The sequence below is a fragment of the Pteropus vampyrus genome, unplaced genomic scaffold (genome assembly GCF_000151845.1).
Source record: "Pteropus vampyrus isolate Shadow unplaced genomic scaffold, Pvam_2.0 Scaffold72, whole genome shotgun sequence".
NCBI classification, from domain to species: Eukaryota; Metazoa; Chordata; class Mammalia; order Chiroptera; family Pteropodidae; genus Pteropus; species Pteropus vampyrus.
In genome coordinates this window covers 2,295,849-2,315,946 of record NW_011888853.1, presented here as the reverse complement: position 1 = coordinate 2,315,946, position 20,098 = coordinate 2,295,849, and the positions used below count along the sequence as shown (strand labels likewise).

Below are 20,098 nucleotides of genomic sequence, written 5' to 3'. Positions count from 1 at the left end.
AGGGCTCAGAGGACCGGGGTCCCACCCCTGGGGGGTGGTGGCCTGCATGCTGGGTGTCTGAGCCTGAGGCCCGGTTGTGATTCTAGCTGTGCGAATCTGGCTGTCACTTAACCTCTGAGCTCACATCGAGTATGAATGGTGGGAGAGCCGAGATCATCCCCACGGCCCTGTCAGCTCTGAATCTCAGACCGAGGAGCCCACAGCTGTGTTTTGTCACAACCACCTAGCAGGCCGGCTGAGAGTGGGGCGGGGGCGGGGGGAGGTGGTAGCTTGAAGGCTGGGACCCACCGCCCTCAGGGGGCAGGGTGGGAGAGGTGGAGTGGAAGTGGGGGGCACGTCCTCTGGGACCCACGTTTCTCTTGATGCTTCTTTGAGAAAGGCACTGTTGCTCTGAGAAACCAGTGGCGACCGCAGCTGGAGTCCTGAAGAGAGTCATGGGGCTGGAGGTCTGTGTCCCCTTCATATCCCCCACAGCAGGCCTGGCTCACCCAGGCCTCTGCAGCCACCCAGCAGCCCTGCCTCAGGGGCGGGGGCACCAGCTCTTTCCAGGGCTGAGGCAGGGCTGCCAGTCCAGGTGGGACTGGAACCTGGGCTGGGACAGCAGTTCCGGGGTGCGCATCTGGGGCCCCACTCCCCTTCACCCCATGCAAACAAGCTACCCCTGCAAGTTCATATTTTATTTCCAGTAGGTTTGGAGCTTTGTTGATTTTGCATTTTTGTAAAAAAAAGAAAGTTTTCACTTAATTCATCGAAAGCCCTTTCGTGCTGAGCCCAAGGGGGGTGCCGGGGCCAGACCCTTTGCAGCGCTCTTGCTCCCACCCCAGACACCCAGCGCCGGGATCGGGGTGGCGCCCTCCACCCACTCTGCCCTCCCACCCCCACTGCATCTCTCTGTACAGAACGATTTTTTAAATGGAAGCTAAGACACACTATACATCGGACAGGCACGCACACACATGCACACGGGCGTCCGCTCCCAACTGGGGCGGGACGTCAGCTGCACTCAGAGAGCACCAAGGAATGCATACGGGCCCTCCTGAGAGGAGGGCGGGGCCTGAGCCCCCGGTCCTCCAGGTCCGCAGCTCCTCCCTACCAACGGCCCTGCTAGCTGCCAGAGGGAGGGGTGGAAAGCACGGGGCCATGCCAGAAGGAGGGGGGGCAGCTGAAGGCAGCTGGGGGGTGACGGAGGGCAGTGCCAGCCTCGTAGGTGGCCCTGGGGCCAGGGAGGCTGCTTTGGGAGTGCAGCGGGGAGGACGGAGGCAGACCCTCTCCACCTGGCCTCAGGAACCTGAGGGGTAGTTGCCCCTCGAGAGGCATCGAGGCCCAGAGCTGGGAGCGGGGCTGGCCCCACAGCTTGGGCCCACCAGCCCCAAACTAAACACATTTGGTAAACCCAGGAGCCAGGCTGGCCTGGACCCCCAGCACCCCCGCAGGCCTCGAAGCCGGGAACCAGGTCTGCTCGGGGGCTCTACACCCCTGGCTCTCGCCCTGGCCTGGGGAGGTGGGGTGAACAGGGCCGGTCCGGAAGGCTTGTCCCCGCCCCGCGGCCCCTTCCAGCTTCCCACCCTTCCCTGCTCAGGCCCCAGGAAGAAGTTAAAAATAGTTAGTTCCTACATAAAAAAAGAGACAAACAGATTCCCTGCCAAAAGGCTGGTGGGAGAAGAGAGGACCGTGGGGAAGGTAGGGAGCGGGCAGGGGGAGGACTGCAAAATAGTTTCTTCTTTTAAAAAGTGCTTGGTAAGTCTGTTTTAAAGTGTGTGTCTATATCTATATACAGATATACACACAGACACTGGTCACGCACTGGCCGCCCACGCATACCTGCACGCATACAGATGTATACATATACATAATCATATACATATACATACATACATACATACATACATACATATATATATATATACTTTAAAAAGTCCTAGGTGAGAAGATCTGAGCCAGGCCGGGGCCAGGCCTGCAGGGTCACGATTGGAGGGCGTGGGCCCGGCCCGGCTGGCAGACGGGGCACTCGCTGCCCTCGGCACAGAGCTCGCACAGCACGGCGTGTTGGCACGGCAGCACCGCTCGGTTCTGCTCCTGACACTTAAGGCATTTCACCGACTGCATGTGGAACACGGCCTGTGGGGAAAGGGACACTGCGGTCACTGGCCTGTTTCCTTCAACTCTCATTTCAGCCCTCTTAGGATGAGGACACTGAGGCGCAAAGCTCGCAGGACCCAGCTGACAAGTGACAGAGCAGGGTTAGATTCAGGCTGGTCACTTCAAGGCTCCCAAATGCCGCTTTCGGTTTGGGCTGCGAGCTGAGGGCAGGGGAGTCAGAGCCCAGGGGGTCGGGGGGCCGGCTGCCGAAGGCCCAGTGAAGCACAGAACACTCTTTCACTGCGCCAGGCTGCTCTGGGGGCCCAGCAGGCACCTAGGAATCCAGACAGACGCCCCGGAATGTCTGTTGGTAGGGCAAGTGGAGCTGTCAGGCTACGACTCGGGGCTCAGGCAGACTGACGCAGCTCCAAAGTGCCGGGGTGGGCACGGACCGTCCGCCTCCCGCTCGCTCACCTCCCCAGTGAGTGACATTCGCCAGCAGGCTGGCATTTTGGCCCAGCTGCTGGGCAGAGGCTCTCAGAAGGACGGTGGCCATCCCTGGAGCAGTGTGGACCCACCAGAGTCCAAACCGGCTGAGGCCGCTGTACACCCCAGCCGGGGCTCCCTCACCCTGGGCTGACCTTGTCCACTTGCTCCAGGTGGGCCCGCAGCTGCTTCTGGAGGGAGTAGAGGGTGGACAGCGAGAGGGCCTCCAGGTCGGAGAAGGTGGGCAGGGCTTGCGGCTCGGGCCCCGAGTGCAGCCGCTCCAGCTCCTCCTGCAGATTCTTCACCTGCACCTCCAGTGCGTCCCGCTGCTCCCGGGCCAGCTCGCACTCCGCGCCTGCTGCGCTGGCCCGCTCGCCAGCCTCCTCTGCCTCCTTCTTCCAGGCATCACAAGCCTGTGGGCCCAACACGCAGCACCTCGTCACGATGGCCCCCTGCCCCTGCCCCCCTGCCCCTTGAGAGTGTATCTCCAGGAGCCTGTATGAGTCACTGTGGCTGCAGCAGGGCCTGATGGGGAGCTGGGTCAGCGGTCTGGGGAGGGGGCAGGGAGGAGGCTGATGCTGCCTGCAGAGAAGAGAGGTTTCAGGACCTGCAAGAGACCCTCTGTGGGCGGGGAAGGGGGCTGGGCCCAGCAGAGGGCCCATCTCAGAACCTAGAACCCTGGACTGGAGCCCTGGAGAGCCAGGGCTTCTGGGGAGAGGCAAGTGGTGCTGTGGGACCGGACCACACAGGCAGCTCACAGAGGGAGCTCCAGGTCTGGGACACCAGCCACCCCCGGGTCCTGACTGTCAAGGCAAGTCTTTCTATACAAGGAGAGAGAACCAAACTGAATTTCTGCCCTGTTCTCCAGGACCCCGACCTCCCCCACTCTGGCTATGGGCTCAAGGTGGATGCCACCAGGCCCTGGGGAGGGCAGGCGTGGGGCCCAGTACCTGCTTCGCCTGCTTCCAGGACTCCTCCCACTGCTTGATGGTGCTGTTTGCTTCATCTAGCTCTTGCCGAAGCCGGGCCAGCTCAGCAGCCCCTGGCCCTGACAGGAAGGCAGGGGATGTGCCTGGGGAGAAGCTTCCAGAGGCAAAATGCTCCCAGATACTGCTGTTCATCCCGTTCAGACCTGCCCCGGGAAAGGGAGGCACATCAGTGCTCTGGTGGGCCCTGCCTGGTCCCGCCCGGGGCTTCCAGGGGCAGCCACGCAAGGCTCCAGCAGGGTCAGGCTGGAGAATTCTGCAGGAACATGTAGGTGCTGCAGTTGAGTTGGATCTACTGTGGTGCCACCTGCTACTTATCAGCTGCTACTTAAGTTCTGAGTCTCGGCATCCTCATCTGTAAAACGAGGTTCCCATCAATGCCACAGGGTGGTTCAGGGGACCTGGGGAATGCCATAGGGAGCGGTCTATGAAGGTGGCAATTTGTGCTCGTGACTTCACTTTTAGGCTGGAGGGAGGGGAGTCTTCTTGTGCCCTCATGTGAGGCCTGGGAGATGCAGAAGAAATGACGTAGGCCAGAGCCTCAGATGATGGCAGAGCTGGAGCAGGAAGAGCTCAAGGAGCCCCTGGGTCTATCCCCATCATTTTATGACAAGGAAACGAAGGCAAGATGTGTCAGCAAGAATCACGCCAACGGTAAGTGGGGGAGCCAGTACAGTCGGGGCATCTGACTCCCAAGGCCTACTCTTTCCAGTAAGCTATGCTGCACGCTCATCCAACAGATGTTCACTACTGCCACGTGCGCCTGCTCCGTGGCCCCATCTTCCAGAGGGGACCCACGTCCTCCTCTGGCCTCGTTCTGCCCACACGCATTATTCTAATGACGTCTTTCTTGGTTCCTTTCCCCCTAATCCAGCCAGGATGTTCCAGAACCAAATGAATATAGGACACTCTGTCTTCCAAGCAACACCAGAGCACCCACAACACGACAGACGTCTCCTGGGTGGAGGTCTGTGGTGTGCGCTGTCTCTGAGCCTATCTGCCCTGTCCCAGAGGCGGGAACTCGGGCTCGCCACTGACACACTGACAGCAGCAAGCTCTGCCCGGGCACCTCTCCTCTACACTCCATACGCACATGGCATTTGCTCTCCTGGAGAGGAGCCACCTCCCCAGGGCCCTCTCGACCACATCTGTTATTCTGAACCCCGGCCCTTTGATGGCACACAGCAGTGCCAGTCTCTATGACCTAATGTCTGTCACCTCTGCCTCCCCCGGAGGCCACAGCTACATGCCCGCAGGGACCGCTGAGCTCACAGCGTGCCTATAACACTGCTCAGTCACTGCATGGGGAAGGAATGGCTGGTGGCCAGTAAGCAGGGCTGCAGTCGAGACGCCTCCAGAACGTGGAACGAGTCAGACAAGTATGCCACCAAGCATCTGAGGCTGACAGCGTCAACACTTTCACACTGGAAAGGTGCTCAGAAAGCGGTGTGCTGCCCTGATCTCCGGAGCGACGTTAGGGAAAGGCCCAAACGTGGCTGGTCAGAAAGTCAAAGGGCAGCTCGGTGGCTCGGTGTGACCAGGACGCCCAGCAGCCTCAGGGTGGGGATTTCTGAGCTCCCTGAATAGCTGCTGGGGGAAGGGAGGTAAGAGCAGCAGCCGCGGCGAGGGGTGGCAGGGTGGGCGCTAGGCTTTACAACGCGTTTAAGTCTGTTAGCTCAGCGAACACACACGCCGGCCCCACACACGCGAAGCCGAGGGGCCTGCACGTGGGAGCGGAGCCTGCGGGTCTGCACGCCACACGACTAACCGCTGTGCCCCGATGTGCCCTCCAGCACCCTCGGTCCCCATCGTTCTAGTTCTGTGTTCAGCCAGCGGCCTTCGGGGCTGGAGCTGGATCTCTCTGGTGCCCCTGCCTGCCAGGAAGGCCACCTGAGCCTGGGCTGAACCTGTTCAGACCGCTCCCTTGGCCTCCTGCGAACCTGGCTGTGGTGAGTCCACCTCCGGGAGCTCCAAGGGCCTCTGCGGAACTGCCGCTGGTGTGAAGAACAGAACTCGGCCGTGGTGGCTCCGAGGACACTGCCTCTCACTATGTGCAGTGGCCCTGTGCCCAGTACTTCCCTCAAGTTAATTTGTTCAAGCCTCACAACCACCTCGTGAGATGCGTGTGTCCTTATATCCATTTTACAGCAAAAGAAACTAAGGCAGAGAGACCAAGTCACTCAACCAGACCACACAGCTAAGGGGGTGGCGGGGCAGGGACCTGACTCCCCTCCAGCCCCAGAGCCCCTACTCTGCCCTTCACGCTGCACGGCCTCCAGCCACGCCAAAGCAGCCAAAGGCACCTTCCAACGCCTGGGTCCTGTCCCGGGTCTCAGGGAGCCACACCCCTTCTTACCCAAAGATCCGTGTGATGCTGAGGTCCCCAAAAATGTGTTTTCTGACTGGCTCAGGTGGGCCTGGGGCTGCTGCAGGAAGTGTGAGGAGAGGCTGACAGGAGGGGACGGCGATGCTGAGTGGAAGGAGGCAGAGCTGCCCAAGGAGCCAGGGATGTTCACGGGCGCAGAGCTCTGCAGCAAACTGCCACCTGCAAGAGAGGCCGGGAGGGCGGGTGAGTGAGGGCAGGGGAGCCTCGGAGCCCTCGCACGCCACCCGCCCACCTGCGGCCAGTACCAATTGTGATGCTGCCTGGGTGGGGCACCGTGCTGTTATCGAAAGTCTTCTCTAGGGCGGCCACCCCAAACTCGTTCAGGTCCAGGTCATCCAGGGCGGACTCTAGGGACAGAGCCATCAGGGTATGAGCCTCCCGGCCTCCCGAGGGCCCACACGACCCTGAGGTTCGAGGCCTCGCCTCTTAGACCCACCTGCTCTCTACTATCTCATCTCCTGTCCCTGCCTCACCTTCATGATCAAGTCCCACATGACCTGTCCTCTCTGGGGCCTCTGCCTGTGATCGAGCTGCTCCTGTCACACCGACCCCTGACACTGTCCGCCTAGCCCTGTCCGGCTCAAATGGCTCTCCATTCTGAAGCCTTTCTGGATACCTCAGGGGAATCGAGTCCTAATCCAGGGTTCCTACTCTGACAGAGGTCTTGTCTCCTGCTGTTACGTCTCCCGCGGAAGGCAGGCTCATCTCTGGGCCCTCAGTGGCCGATGCATGGTGCTGGACAAGTGCCACTGCACTCTGTTGAACTGGACCGGGAGGGTAGGAACAGTGTCCCTCCCTGAAGGCAAGAAAAGCAAGTCTCCATGCCTGTAACCCCAGTGCCTGTGACAGGACCCGGCACAGGGTGGAGCCCATGAATGACTGCTGAAAGGAAAGAGCAGGAACTGAGGACAGCTGTGCGGGTTGTTCACTGCACAAGGAAACCCAGTGAGAGGATGGGGGCCGAACGACACACACGAAATGGCACCATGCTCGCCCAGGAAAAGAGGCCACTTCTAATCCGCTCTAAGGGCTAGTCTCGGCTCTAGACCCTGAGCTCATCTTCCCTTTAGCTCAAAGCCCCCGAGCGCCCACCCGCTGACCCCCAATCAGATGTCTAAGGTGACCAGCATGCTGGTCTGAGAGTCACTCCGGAGACCTAGTATCTCTGACTCCAGACCCTCTCCTGGACTTGGCAACAGAAACGGCCTGATTACCTATGACCGACTCTACTGTGTCGCTGGTGGGGTAGAAGGGCAGAGCGTTTGCGTTCATGCCGGGGACACTGCTGGTGCCAGCGGGGCTGGGGGGAGTAGCTGCCAGGCTAGAGGTGATACTAGAAGAGATGCTTGAGGTCAGGGGGCTGCCCACGGGGAGGATGGCCAGCATGTCCTGCAACGAGAGAGTGAGGAGAGGCAATGGGATGCCCGCCCAGGAGGCTGTGGCCAGGGGCTAGAGGCGAGGGCTAAGGGAGGCAGAGAGAAATGGGGCATCCCGGCCCTCATGTGGTTACCCTCAGGCCCAGACGGGGCCCCACCCACTTGACACCTTGCTGAGAGACTGAGTTGGAGGGGTGTGGCTTGGAGGCTGCAGGGCCCACTTACCCCCCAAAGTCCGCATGGGGGAGGGAGAAGTGAGTCGAGGGCCTGGCACAGTATAGATGCTCAGTCAGTATTTTTTGACTGACTGATGAGTGAGTCCAGGAGGTGAGGGGCTCCAGGGCCTGACCCCACCCTCTCTGGATTTGGGGGTCGGGTCCCACCTGAGTCCTGACCTCGGCTTGTTGAGAAAGCAGTGCCTCCCTCTCCCTGCAGCCTTCTGGGGTTTTGGGTCTGTCCCAACCACAGCAGGTGCCAGAAGGGGGCTGAGAGCTCAATACCTGTTTGGGCTGAAGCAGAGGCTGCTCTTGACTCCTGGGCTCTAGTGAGTGGGGTTTTAACTTGGCCTGAGAGAGAAAGGTCAGGGAGCACGAGATGAACGTGGTGCCAGGGAGGGGCCCCAAGTCCAGGAGTCCTCCCAAGCATCAACCTGCCATGGCTCACTAAGGCTGCAGACACCTGTCGTGCAAACCCCCTTCGCACGCATGCCCCCTGTTCTCCCTCCGTGCCCCTGCTCCTTTCCCTACCCTCAGAACCAGGGGGGCTGCTCCTCTCCTCCCAAGTGACTCCAAGTCTCAGATAAGCTCATTAGGGACCCCTCTGTCCCGCTCCCCAAGGCCCTGCCACTCCACCGAGGCAGCACAGAGCAGGGAAAAGACCGGATGTGGGTTCAGAAGACCAAGGCAGGAATCCCTGCCCGGGCTCAGCGACGCTGGGTGAGGCGCGGAGCCTCCCTAGGCTTCCTGTCCTCATCTGTAGAATGGGAGGACCTTACTCTGCTCAGTCTTGAAGAGGCTGAGGACATGGGCCTCCTAGCTCTTACTCATACTGCCCAAAGCCAGGCCAGGCCAGCCCTCCATGGAGAAGGCTAACCTCACTGGGCTGCCCCTCTCGTCCCTTACCTGGCACTTGAAATTTTTCAGGAACTCGGCTCCCACCTGGTCTTCTCTCTCGAAGCCAGGAGCCTTCTTATAGCTGACAGGGGCGAGGCCGGACTCCCCAGGGAAGACAATGCCTTCCAGGTTCGGGGGCTTCCTGATGGAGCCCGGGGGGGAGCCACAGAGGTTAGAGGGGCTGCCTAGACTGCTGTTTCTACAGAGGAGCTGCAGAGAAGAAGGGAGTAGGCTGGTGGGCAAACGCAGGCTGGGCCGCGGCGTCCCCCAACCCTCCCTCAGAGGGCGCTTCTTTAGCAAGGGGCTCGGTTCCATTTTCATCTGCCAATGGGTAGCGACGACCACCCAGGGGACCCAGAACCTCATGAGAAAGTCGTGTGCATGTGAGGTGAGTGACAGAAGGCTTTGTCCCTTCTACCAGCTCTACCCAGGCTGGCCGATGCAGGCTCTGGGGGCGCTACCGCCATGCCCCACCCCTCACCAGCTTTCGACAGAAAAAGGAACCCTGGGGTTAAAAGGGCAGAACCCCTTGGCCTGAGGCCAGACACCGGGGCCTCTTCCCCAAGCACAGGCTGAGACGGGGTGGGGACATGAGAGGCAGGTGTTGGCTCCCAGGCAGGCATGGTGGCTACCCCGCCCCCCCGCGACAGGCACGTACAGCACTGAGGTCAGGGGCATGCGGGCTGGAGGGGCTCACGGGCACCGAGTCTCCGGCAGCAGATGGCATGTACAAGACGGGACCCGACTGGGTGGGGCTGGACACAGCTGAGGAAGGCTGCGGGTCATCACTGAGGGGCGGTTCTGCAAAGAGACGGGCACGGTGTCAGCAAGCCCTGAGCCAGCACTGCAGCTAGGTCTCCTTCAAAGGAGACCATGCACCCCCCGGACAGAAAGGGGAGGCTCCTACCTCATTTCTATGAGTATAAGATCCTGAGCACTTACTAGGTCCCAGGCAATTTGTATTAACTGTGAATCTTCACAATGACTGGAAGACATAAGTAATATCGTGGTCTCCATTTCACAGATAAGGAAACTGAGGCTCAGAGAGGCAAAGTAAATCTCCCAAGGTGACAGAGCTAGGACACAGAAAGGCTGGGATCTGAACTCCAATCCACGTGACTCCAAAGCTGAGATGCGAATCACTTCTTTGTGCTGCCTCATCAGCAGTCACGGTGCCCAAGGCTGGGGACCTCTGTGCCAAGAATACGCTTAGCCCTTCCCAGGAGCCTCAGTGTACTCAGTGCTCACTCTCGTCCCACAGAGAAGGCCTGAGCCTGGGAAGGGGTTAAAGGCAGCCAGAGCACTGGCTCGGGGTGGACACAGGTTGTAACCCGAGCTCCATCTCCAAGATCGGCAGTGGGGTCTGGACTGCAATGTGGAGAATCGAGCTGCGCTGTCCAACACGGTGGCCACAAGCCATGTGCGGCTGGTGAGCACTAGGGGCGTGGCTGCTCTGAATCAAAATGTATAACAGCTATTCAAATACACATTAGATACTATATGGGGAAAAAAAAGTAAAAGTCTTGATGAGTTTTATATGAATTATTTTTGAAATAATACTTTATAATGGGTTAAAACTAATTTGTTTCTTTTGGTTTTTAAAAATGTAGTTACTAGAATATCTAAAATGACATGAAGGGGTTGCGTTATATTTTGACTGGACAGCTCTGCTCTCAGCAGGGCTCAGCAGGGCAGAGTGATTAGTGATGTCTGCCATGGGTACAGCACAGGATGGCTGCTGGGATCTGCCTAGTGGGCTCTGGAGGGGGTGCCCCCTGCCTGGGACTATGAATGCCTGACAGGGGCACAGTCCCTGCTCTGTCTCACGACCTTGGAAACTCCAGGGCTTTGAGGCCAGCTCCAGAGAGGCAAGGTGGGGTAGGGAATGGAACTTCCAGTGGGGACAGGGCCCCCTGCTGGCTGGCAGGCAGGCAGGGGCCATCCCCTGCCTGAGGATGAAGCGGGCTCTGCTCAGGGCGATGGGGGCAGCATACGTTCTACGTGGGCGAAGGCGCAGAAAGGTCCTCGGGGACAGCTGCCTGATTGCTGCATGTCGTTGCACTTGGTGGATTTATAGATCTGGAGGGGCAGAGCAGAGCAGAGCAGAGGTGGGTCAGGCTTGGGCTGAGAGGGACAGGCAGGCATGGGTGTCTTCAGATGGGTGAGTTAGCTTATCGATCTCTCTCCCCTCCCTGTTCCATGCCACTTCTCTAAGTCTCTCCCTATCAACTTCTTAAACTGACACTCTTTATAGATAAGGAAATTGTCCCGCACCAAGGACACCTCCCCTCTGGGGTCAAAGATCCAACCAGCCCTGACACAGCTCTCAAAGGGATCTTCTCCATGCTGCTCTGTGCTCGGGGTCTTGGCCAGGGCTGTGACCTCTGAATGTACCTTTGGGTGTTCAGGGAGCCAAGATCACAAGTAGCACCCGCTTACCCTGGGGCACCCTGGGGTGGGCTCTATGCTGGGCCTGACTTTCCACCCTGCTGTCTGCAGCCCACATAAGGTAGGCTCTGTCCACATGTCCATCTCAGGGTATCCTGGCCTCCATGCAACTGGGCAAGGGACAGCACGTGCCTCAATGTTCCCTACACAAGATCTTGGCACACTGATATGGCTCAGGGCCACCCAGTGGGGCCGGCGGGCTGGGGCACTGCATCGGGGAGGCTGCTCACACCTTAGGTTCTGGTCCGGAACAGGACAGCTGTTAGGGGCTTTCTTATTTTTTAAATCCTGGTATCACTGGATTGTAAGCCCCATGAGTAGTGCAAAGCCCAGGATGGCCAGGTCCCCAGGCCCAGGACACGCCCTCCCTGTCAGGAGGCCCAGGGGAAACAAGCTGGGAGCACAGGGCTACTTGGGGAGTGTGGGCTCAGAACACAGGAAGATGCCAAATCGAGGTGTGGGGCTCCTTTTAGGCACTGCTTGTTGGGGGTCTTGTGGCTACGAATCCCTCTCCCAGGATGGAGTCGGGGGGTTCTGCCAGCATCTGCTCAGACCCTCCCTCCCTTTCCCCTTGCTTCCCAGAGGATAAATTGAGCCGCCCACACCCTCGAAGGACCCGGCCCCTGCTGCCCGTGCTCGAGCCCACCTCCGGGTGGAACTGCTGCTCCGTGCGGGTGTGGCAGTACTGGCAGGCGTCTCCGCTCTCGCACTTGCCGGGGTCTCCCCACTCGTCCCCGTGTTTTACGTTAGGACATGGAGACGACCTGGTCCAACGAGAGGGTGGGTCAGATGGACGCAAGAGGGACAGATTAGGGTTTGGGGGATGCCAGCTCGATCCCTGTTCAGGGCCCCTCTCTGGTCTCCCCGCCTCGAGGGGCCAGAAGCCAGGCTCTGCTGCTCTGGCCCAGCCTGGCTGCACCGCTGAGGACACGGGTTCACTCCCTCAGCCGGGGCCTCCCACCAAGCTCCGTGCAGGCCAAGGCGAGCCAGGCTGCAGCCACCAGCACACGCCCCCGCCACGGCCCGGCCCTGGCAGACGCCCCTCTGCATCAGAACCGAAGGGGTCTCAGAGACTGCCAGACCCTCGTTTCACGTGGCAGAGGATCCCGGCAGGCTCCCCATCATTCAGCCATCCTGACTACCCCCCACCCCTTGCACCCGGCCATCCTGGAATCCTCAGGCTGGCCTCCCTGCCTCCCTGAGTGCACAGGGGAAGCAGCCCTGCCGTGATCCCATCCCTGCCAGCCCCACCGCCCGCGGCCGGCCTGCCTGGGCCAGAAGACCTGTATTTGTGTTTCCGGGGGCTCCGCCGCCGGTCCTTGCTGTTGTGGTAGTAGGGACAGGCGTAACCCTGGCGGCAGAGCCGCGGGGGCTTCTTGCACGGCTCCGTCTTATAGTTCCCCAGCACGTAGGCAGTCTCTGCACAGGGGGCCAGAGGCAGGGGTCAGGTAGGTGGGGCAGGAGTCCAGGAGCTGAGGCTTCCAGGAGAGGTATGAACAGGACCACCTCCTCTTTGGCCAACGCCCAGACTGAGATAACCCAGGAGGTAGAGAAGTAAGGTGACGCCACCCTCCACTGGAGACACTCGCAGCTCACAGGGTGAAAAAGGCACCCGTAGGAGGTTCGCAAACACATGTACGCGTCTGTGTGGGGAGAGCACCTGGGTGATGGGAGCAGGGCAAGGCGTGTCTGGGGGAACTCCCCTAGAAGTGCCCCCGAATGACGAGCCTATGCTTGGCTGGAAGTCAGGTGGGATGAGGGGGCAGGCACCTCCCAGCAGAGGTGGTGGCTTGGGGTGCAGAAAGCAGTAGGTGGTGGTGAGCCAATCCTCAGGGCAGCTACGGGCAGGAGAGGGGCGAGGACAGACATCCGATGGGAGGGGGCCTGGCCATCTGTGTGGCCACCCTTACCTTGCCACCGTGGCTCCTCACTGAGGATTTTCTCTATCATGGCGTGGCTCGCAGCGCCAGCCGACTGACCCTCTATGCTGCCCTCCACTGTGGTCTGGCCGTTCTGTAAGGCCTCCATGGCCTGGAGCTCCCTGAGAGGAGGAGACAGGGAGCGGGGAAGGGGCATGAGGCGGAAGGACCCAGAGTGCCAGCCTTGCACTCCACCTGTGGTACTCACTGTGTCAGCAGCCAGGCCCCCACCCCGGCCCACAGCCATCAGCCCAGTGCAGAGTCCAGCCCACCTGATGTCGTAGACGGGGGAGCGGAGGTCATGGGGCCCGTGGGCGAAAGCGCAGTGCAGGCCGTTTTTGGTGCAGTTGCCTTTTGAGTCTGTCTCGTGGATGCAGATTCCAGTTTTGTAGTAGCGCAGGTGGTACCTGCGCTCAGTGTCCCCTGTGGTCCTGTGCAAGAATGGGCACCTGAAACACGGAAGTGGGGGTCACTCACCTTTGTTCCCTGCAGCCTGGACTGCCAGCCCCTGCCCTTTCCCCCCGACCGGAGGGGGCACTGCTGGCGGGTCAAGGAGGAACGCAATGAGCCTTGCTGCGGGAACAGACTACTCTGCCGCTGCCAGCTGGGCGCTGCGGCAGTAGCCTGCGGGGGGGGGCCTGACAGGGCCTGGCACTCCCACTTCAGCCTGCTCAGCAAGTCCTCTCGAAGGCCACTCGGCCAAGGCCCTGGGCGGTCCCAGGGAAGCTCCAGAGAGGAGCACTCCTGGGAGAAGAAATGCTACCCAGATCACGGGTTCTCAGAGAGACAAAAGGCCTCATGCCCCGAGGGCTTCATCAAGCTGGGGGAGGGGTCAGCAAGCCTTGACCTCTGTGAGAAAGAGGGGTGCTGGTGTAGGGGTGGTTCAGTGACTTGTGCCCGCAGAAGCCCCAGCAGCACCTCCCAGCACCACCTCTGCAAGGTAGATTTAAACAGATGACAAACAGGGTTACTGGATGTCCCCTCTCAGTGATGTTTCCGAGTCTGCCACCTCCTTGTTTGTTTGCGTTGTGCCCTGTCTCATCACAGGGTGTTGTGGTAAACTATTTAGGGTCAGCAAAATGGGAGACTGGAGGAGCTCTGTCTCTCAACAGCCAGCCTCGTTGGGAACTGCAGGGGATGGTGTGGGTGGTGGCAGGCCTCAGAGGGTTCTTGTGACTTGCAGGGGACCATGACGGAAGGCCCAGGAAGCCACTTTAGTGCAGACGTGGCCCTGAGGCTTAGCAGAAGGCCTGTGTAGGGTTTCTCGAAAGTGGAGAAAGGAGAAGGGACCTCCCCCAGAGCCCAGGTCCAGGCCATAGGAAGGTAGGCCAGGCTGCAGGCAGTCTCCCCCAAAAGCAGCCTCGGGCTGGCTTCTCAGACTCCGCCTGGCCTACTCTGAGGGCAACTGACCCAGGAGACACGGGGCTCCTCTGAGGGCAGGCTGGGTGGGGGGCACTCACTCGTCGCCCTCCGGGCAGAGGCCTGTGGCCTCGTCGTACTTGGTGCAGTAGACGTCGGGGCTGTAGTTGAACGTGCCGTCCCGACGGCGGATGGACCGGCGTCGTCGCTGGTTCACGAAGTGCCAGTGGAAGCAGGTGTAGGGCCGATGCTGGGTGCATTTGTGTTGCACGAAGAGCGGGCACTGCTCTGTGCGGAACTCCTTTAGGTACCTGCAGGGATGGCCCCGCGTTGGGTGGGCCGGGAGCGCGGAGTGAAACCCCTCGTTTCCCAGCAAAAAGTTAGCTACCAAGTCCCCTGAGGGCCCTGCTCTGGGGTGCTAGTTTCCTTGGGACACCAGAAGAGGCCCAGAGCTAAGGCTGGACCCCAGCACGTGGCTCTTTCCCAATCCCCAGGTCCTAAGCCGGCCCGAAGGAGCTGCAGATCACAGGGTCCTCAGCGGTCAGCTGTCTGCCATGGTGACCAGAGGGGGCTTATCCGTAGCCTGGTTCTCTGAGCCCTCCCTGGGCTTGCTCAGACAAAGAGCTGCATAGAGCATGAGGAGCCTCCCTCACTTCCTGCAGGCCCCACCTGTTCTGCAGGGCTGGGGCTCCAGGCTGAGGGCCAGGGAGGCTGCTGCTTTGGAACTGAAAGTCCGGGTGACATCCCTCTGGACTGACTCAGATGGTTCCTGTCTGCCTGCCTCCCCCCAGAGCCATTTCCTAGCACTACCCAGGTAGGTTGGGGAAGGAGCTCATATTGTCTCAGCCTTGCCTGTCCCCCATCTCCTCAAATGAGTACCTACCTGCAGCAGCTGGGACTATCTGCACCCTAACCTGGGGGCTTGGAGGTTCTGTCTTGTTGGCCTCATCCCAACTTTCGTCTCTCTCCTGCTTTGTATGTAACAGCCAAGACACCCCCAAAGCTCCTCTCCCACGCACTACCCGGTGGAGGGCCCCAGACCCGCTTACCCACTTACAAACCATACCGTCCACCTGTTTTTGTTCACTGTGTGTGTCCAAGTGGAGGGTTTCTTAGATTTGGGGTCAGGCAGGGAGCATAGTTCTCTTTATTCACTTTCTCATGCCCTAACAATGCAGGTGAATGCCAGCGAGGATGGTTCTAGAAGGCACGGAAGGCCGTGTGCAGAAGGAAGTGTGGAATGAGCAACATTCTGACCTGAAGCTACTGTCTGGGCTTAGAGCAGTGCCCGGAGCTGGAGGACACGGGACAGAGGACACGGGACAGTAAGGTCCACATCTCTGGCTCCTGCCAGGATACTCAGGGCCTTACTAGTCTGGGCATATGAAAGGTGAGGGGACAGTTAAGTCCAGGGCTGAGACTTTCCAAGTAAGTTTTCTTTTATGCTAATAAAAAGTGCTGAAAATCCTCCCAGCCTTGAAGTGTGGAGAAGTGCCCAGGTGTGTGGGCTGGGTGGGGGGCTGGGGCTGGTGCTCCCTGAGGAACACAAATAGGGCTTTAAGGGGCAGTGAAGCTTCCAAACAGAGTCCTATTGTCCATTTAGCACATACTTATGGAGCACCTACTAGGTGCAGGCATGGTGATGAGCACTGAGGGCACCGATGAAGGAGCTCCTTGTCCAGAGAGCGCCTGCGTTTCCAAGGAGACACACCAGTAACAGGCGGAACCAATCAAGTGTGGAAAAAGTCATGAGGGAGGTTTGCTCAGGGTTCTCTGGGAACCCAGAGTAAGGACACTTAGGCCGGGCTGGGGCCAGGGAAGGAGCGGCGCTGGCGGGACAGAATGCAGGAAGGGTGTTTTAGGCAAAGGGAACAGTATGACCTTAGAAAGTCTGTCTGGGTCCAAGAGCTCCAAGTACCTTTGTGGGACGTGGGTGAGGTAGGAGAGGAGTTGAGAAGGGGAAATGAGGATGGGGTGAGGTGTGGGAGGAGCCGAGTTCAGGAGTATCATCTCCCAGACCCAAGTATATTCTGAGACACCAGGCAGAAACCTGAAAGGCTCCCTAGAGCCGGATGCTCTCCTGCCCCCTTTGGCATCGGAATGTAAGGGCTTTCTTCCTGCCTCCCTGTCTGCTTCGACAGAAAGCTGTGCCTCATGCTGTACATAGGTACTAAAGCCCGGCACTGAATTGAGACACCCTTCCCCCAAACTAAGCCCTCCTGGGCAGCACATACTCTACCCGACTCTGGACCAACCAGGAGAGTAACTCAGGAGGGAAGAGGTGGGAAATGGGAGAGGAGGAAGCTGAACTCAGGGCCAGAGCAGAGAGGAGGAGTGGTTAGGATTGTCAGATTAAAACACAGGACATCAGATAAAGTGAAATATGTCCTCGTGGGGAAAAAAGGGTCCTGGCGAGCCTGCTTCCTTGTGACAGCCATGTCCATAGTGCCGCATGCAGATGCCAGGGCTCCACAAGGACTCCAGCTCTCTCAGGGACAGACACAGAGGCAACAGATTACCTCATTTTAAGCCTCTTCACTTCCATTCCCACTGCCACAGGCGAGGGACTTAGTTCCTTTTAATAAACCGATCTTGCTTCCAGCCTCTCCCATACAATTTACACTGCATAGTGCTATTCTTCCTAGAGCCCAAATTTAATTCTTACCTCCTCCAAAGCCTTCGGCTTTCCCCAGTAGTCACTGATAAACGCTAACTGTTCAGCCTGGCATTTTGGGCCCTACCCGTCTGGCCCAGTGTACTTGTCTAGCCTCATTTCCCTGGATTCCTCTCCATTTCAGCTGGAGTCCTTGGTGTCTTACAAATAGAGCTTTAACTTCCCTCCCTGCCTTTGCTCATTGTCCCTTCCTTACCTGTAGAAACCTTTCAAGGCTAAATTCAATAATGAATCTTCTAATGCCACCACCTCCATGAAGCCTTCCTTAGCCTCTTCCTTTCCCTCCTGTCCTTGCCCCCAGCTAAAAGGTATCATCTCTTAAGTTTTTACAGCACTCTCTAAACATTTCTTATAGCCCTTACCCTGTACTGCACATTAGTAACGTGTACTTCTCTACTATTAAATTATAGTCCTTGATAGCAAGCATGTAAAAACTCAAGACCAACTCAGCTGAATGACTATAACAAGAAATGAAAATGTTACAGAAAGAACAAAGACCACAAAACAATACCAAGTTTCACGATGCTGCCAGCAGGAAGAACGCTGATTGACAGCTGGAAGCCCAATTCTATTTCCTTGTGAAAAGCACTACGATGCAGGAAACCTGTCACTCAGCCGATAGAGCAGACTGCCCTGCAGAAAGGCCTCTCGTGACAGGGCCAAATGACCAAATCTAGACAAGCAGAGAGCCCCCTTTCAACCAACTATAAACAGATGAGAGAAATTTCTAACCTTCTGCGTAAGCCATTAATGGAATTTACCATTCACTACCCAGGAAGCAAACTGGTTAGAATTTGCCACGTTTCCTCTCCCACTCCAATCTTGCGCGAATGGGCAATGCAGTGTCCAGGAGAAAACGACTTAGGAATCACTCTTTTCTATTTTCACAGATTGAAATGAAAAGAATTTTCAGTGGAAATGCGCAACTGTTAATCTCCAATCCATCTTTCCATTTTAAAGATTTAAAAGCACAAGATCAAAGAAACAGGTTGAGATTCACTGTTCAATTCAACCAGCTCTAAGGAAACCCAAGAAGCCCTGGGGTCCGACCAAGAAGGGAAGACTCGCCAACCACCTTCTCTCCTCCTCCACGATCTGGGGAGGGCACAGCGCCATAGGACTAATTCTTTACACTCCCTTCCCTCAGGAATACCCGCTCTCAAGGATAAAAGTCAATGAACCTAGACTAGCTTTGAATTGAGAGGCGTTGGTGACCTACTGTGGCCAGGGTGAGTCAAGAAACCATTCAGGCCCGAGGAATGAGTCTGTCAGAGAAAGCCACACCTTTGACCAGCAGAAGGGCTCGATGAAGCTTGGAGGGACACTGCAGTTGGTCAGAGCTGCACCTTGACTGAGGAGCAGTGCCTTCATAATTGCCCCACTGGGGTCTGACTTTAAATCAAAACCATCTTTCACTCCTTTTCAGGACATCACGTTCATTACACTATTAATGGTTTACTTATAAAAGAGTACTATGAAAGTAACATGCCCACTTATAAAAAATTTGGAAAATGGAGAAAAGGGAAAAATTACCCTTCATCCCACCATTAATAATGTTATTAGCCTTTTGGTAAATTTTTTCCCCAGTATTTTTACAGATAGCATCACAGCATATTTTACTGCTAAACCACTTTACAAAACTACTAATACTTCTCTAAAAACTTTTAAAATCCAATAAGTGCACCCAGTTTTTTAAAAAATCAAAGATTTTCAACATTTACTATTTTCCGAAATGCTAAAACACAGCAAAAATCAGGCTACTCGAAATCTAGATTCAATCAATTGCCCCACTAAAGCCAACAGTGATGACACAGAGGGGATTAACAATTCAGTAAATCACATCGCTCTGAAGGAGGTGTCAAATCAAGTGCTAAACTGCTACCAGCTCAACTTCCAGCTTAACTTTAAATCCTATTCCAAGTTGTCTTACTTAGATTTGTCGGTCTGAGAGTTCTACTCTCTCCTGGGGAGGAGCGTGAGGACTATGTGAACAAACTGAGTAAACGGAAAAGCATTACAGATGGCTGACAGGAAAACGTCAAGTTTAGATGCAATGAGGATAAAGTAGCTGATGTTTTAATCTGGAGCTAGCTCCCCGCTGCTTCCAGAACAGTGTTTAGCACGGCCTCACTCTGACCACTGCCACTGACCTGCTCCCCTCCCCAATGACAAAATAAATTCTAGGGCAGGGTCAAAAAACTTTTTCTGTAAAGGACCAGATGTATTTGGCCAAGAGGCCAAATCGAGGATATTATGTAGGTACTTACATAACGAGAGAAAAAACAAATTTCCACAAATTTTTTATTGATGAAATTCAAAGTATGATAATTGGCTACAATTTGGTGATACAGGGCTACTAATAAGAATGGATTTGAGGAGATAACATTTGTCAGGTTGAGGTTCCCTTTCATCAAAATTACAAATGTTCATCTTAGGGCTAATTCTGTAGTAAGATTTTACATATTTCATCTTTGCAAATGTCTTTTACATAACTAGGCACTGCCAAATAGTTATCATTTCACAAACATGATTTTAACTGAGCATATTTGTCTCTTAGAAGACATTTACATTTGCCTTTAAATCACTTCCAATTGAAGGTTCGGTGTAAACTCCTTAGTGGCACAGGTAAATGGGTTTTGAAATACTTCAATGTCCTTCCAATCCCTACGAGGATGCAAAATCACTGCTAGGATGGTTCGGTGTGGAAACCATCTCCACAGTAAAGCCGTGTAGGAATGGAGATCTCACCTGTTTTCACTTTTGACAGCGTAGGAAGTGTATAAGGCAGCTTGACATGACTTACGATTCAAATGTTAGTTAAAATAACTTTACTGCAATAGAAGGTTTGCACATAAGCAATGTTTTGCCTTGTAATTTTAGGGTGAATTCATTAAAAACATTATGAAGTCTGCAGCAAAAACTAATTTCCAAAGTCATCCGTCATACAGCAGTTGAGAATAATTCTTCTCATTTGGAAAAATTCCCATCTCAGCCCTGAACTCAAAGAATTACAAGAAAACTTTATCATTGCTAAGCCACCAAACTCGTGTAGTAAGGGCATGTCGGAGTATTCAGTTTCTGATGTCTGACAAAAACTCATGGAACTGATGATGATTAAGTCCACAGGAGAAAGTGAAGTTTAGCACTGATCCTAATGGTTCATTAACACAAGATAGATTCAAATATTTTCTGCGAGGTAACTGCTGATGAACAATACAATGAATAACTGCAGGCTTTAAACACCTTACATTTTCATAAGCTTCGTAAACTTGT

General features: G+C 56.3%; 1 protein-coding gene across 6 annotated transcripts in view; it reads right to left on the bottom strand.

The window, feature by feature from the left end:
• Window positions 1-662: 662 nt before the first annotated feature.
• The window catches only part of UNK (unkempt family zinc finger), a 30,860-nt gene continuing 11,424 nt past the window's right edge, over window positions 663-20,098 (bottom strand). For 4 of the 6 annotated variants that reach the window (XM_011361954.2, XM_023531703.1, XM_023531704.1 and 1 more), the window contains 15 exons: window positions 14,253-14,462; window positions 13,065-13,241; window positions 12,784-12,914; window positions 12,157-12,292; window positions 11,520-11,637; window positions 10,420-10,504; window positions 9,084-9,226; window positions 8,435-8,635; window positions 7,814-7,879; window positions 7,152-7,326; window positions 6,183-6,284; window positions 5,908-6,096; window positions 3,516-3,697; window positions 2,721-2,978; window positions 663-2,118 (listed from right to left, as the gene is read on the bottom strand). In XM_011361954.2, the coding sequence (XP_011360256.1) occupies window positions 1,963-2,118; window positions 2,721-2,978; window positions 3,516-3,697; window positions 5,908-6,096; window positions 6,183-6,284; window positions 7,152-7,326; window positions 7,814-7,879; window positions 8,435-8,635; window positions 9,084-9,226; window positions 10,420-10,504; window positions 11,520-11,637; window positions 12,157-12,292; window positions 12,784-12,914; window positions 13,065-13,241; window positions 14,253-14,462 (2,329 nt within the window). In that variant the 3' untranslated portion in view covers window positions 663-1,962. Of the gene's footprint in view, window positions 2,119-2,720; window positions 2,979-2,998; window positions 3,148-3,515; window positions 3,698-5,907; window positions 6,097-6,182; window positions 6,285-7,151; window positions 7,327-7,813; window positions 7,880-8,434; window positions 8,636-9,083; window positions 9,227-10,419; window positions 10,505-11,519; window positions 11,638-12,156; window positions 12,293-12,783; window positions 12,915-13,064; window positions 13,242-14,252; window positions 14,463-20,098 lie in introns of those variants that run through there. The other 2 variants (XM_023531702.1, XM_011361955.2) reach the window with 2 other exon arrangements.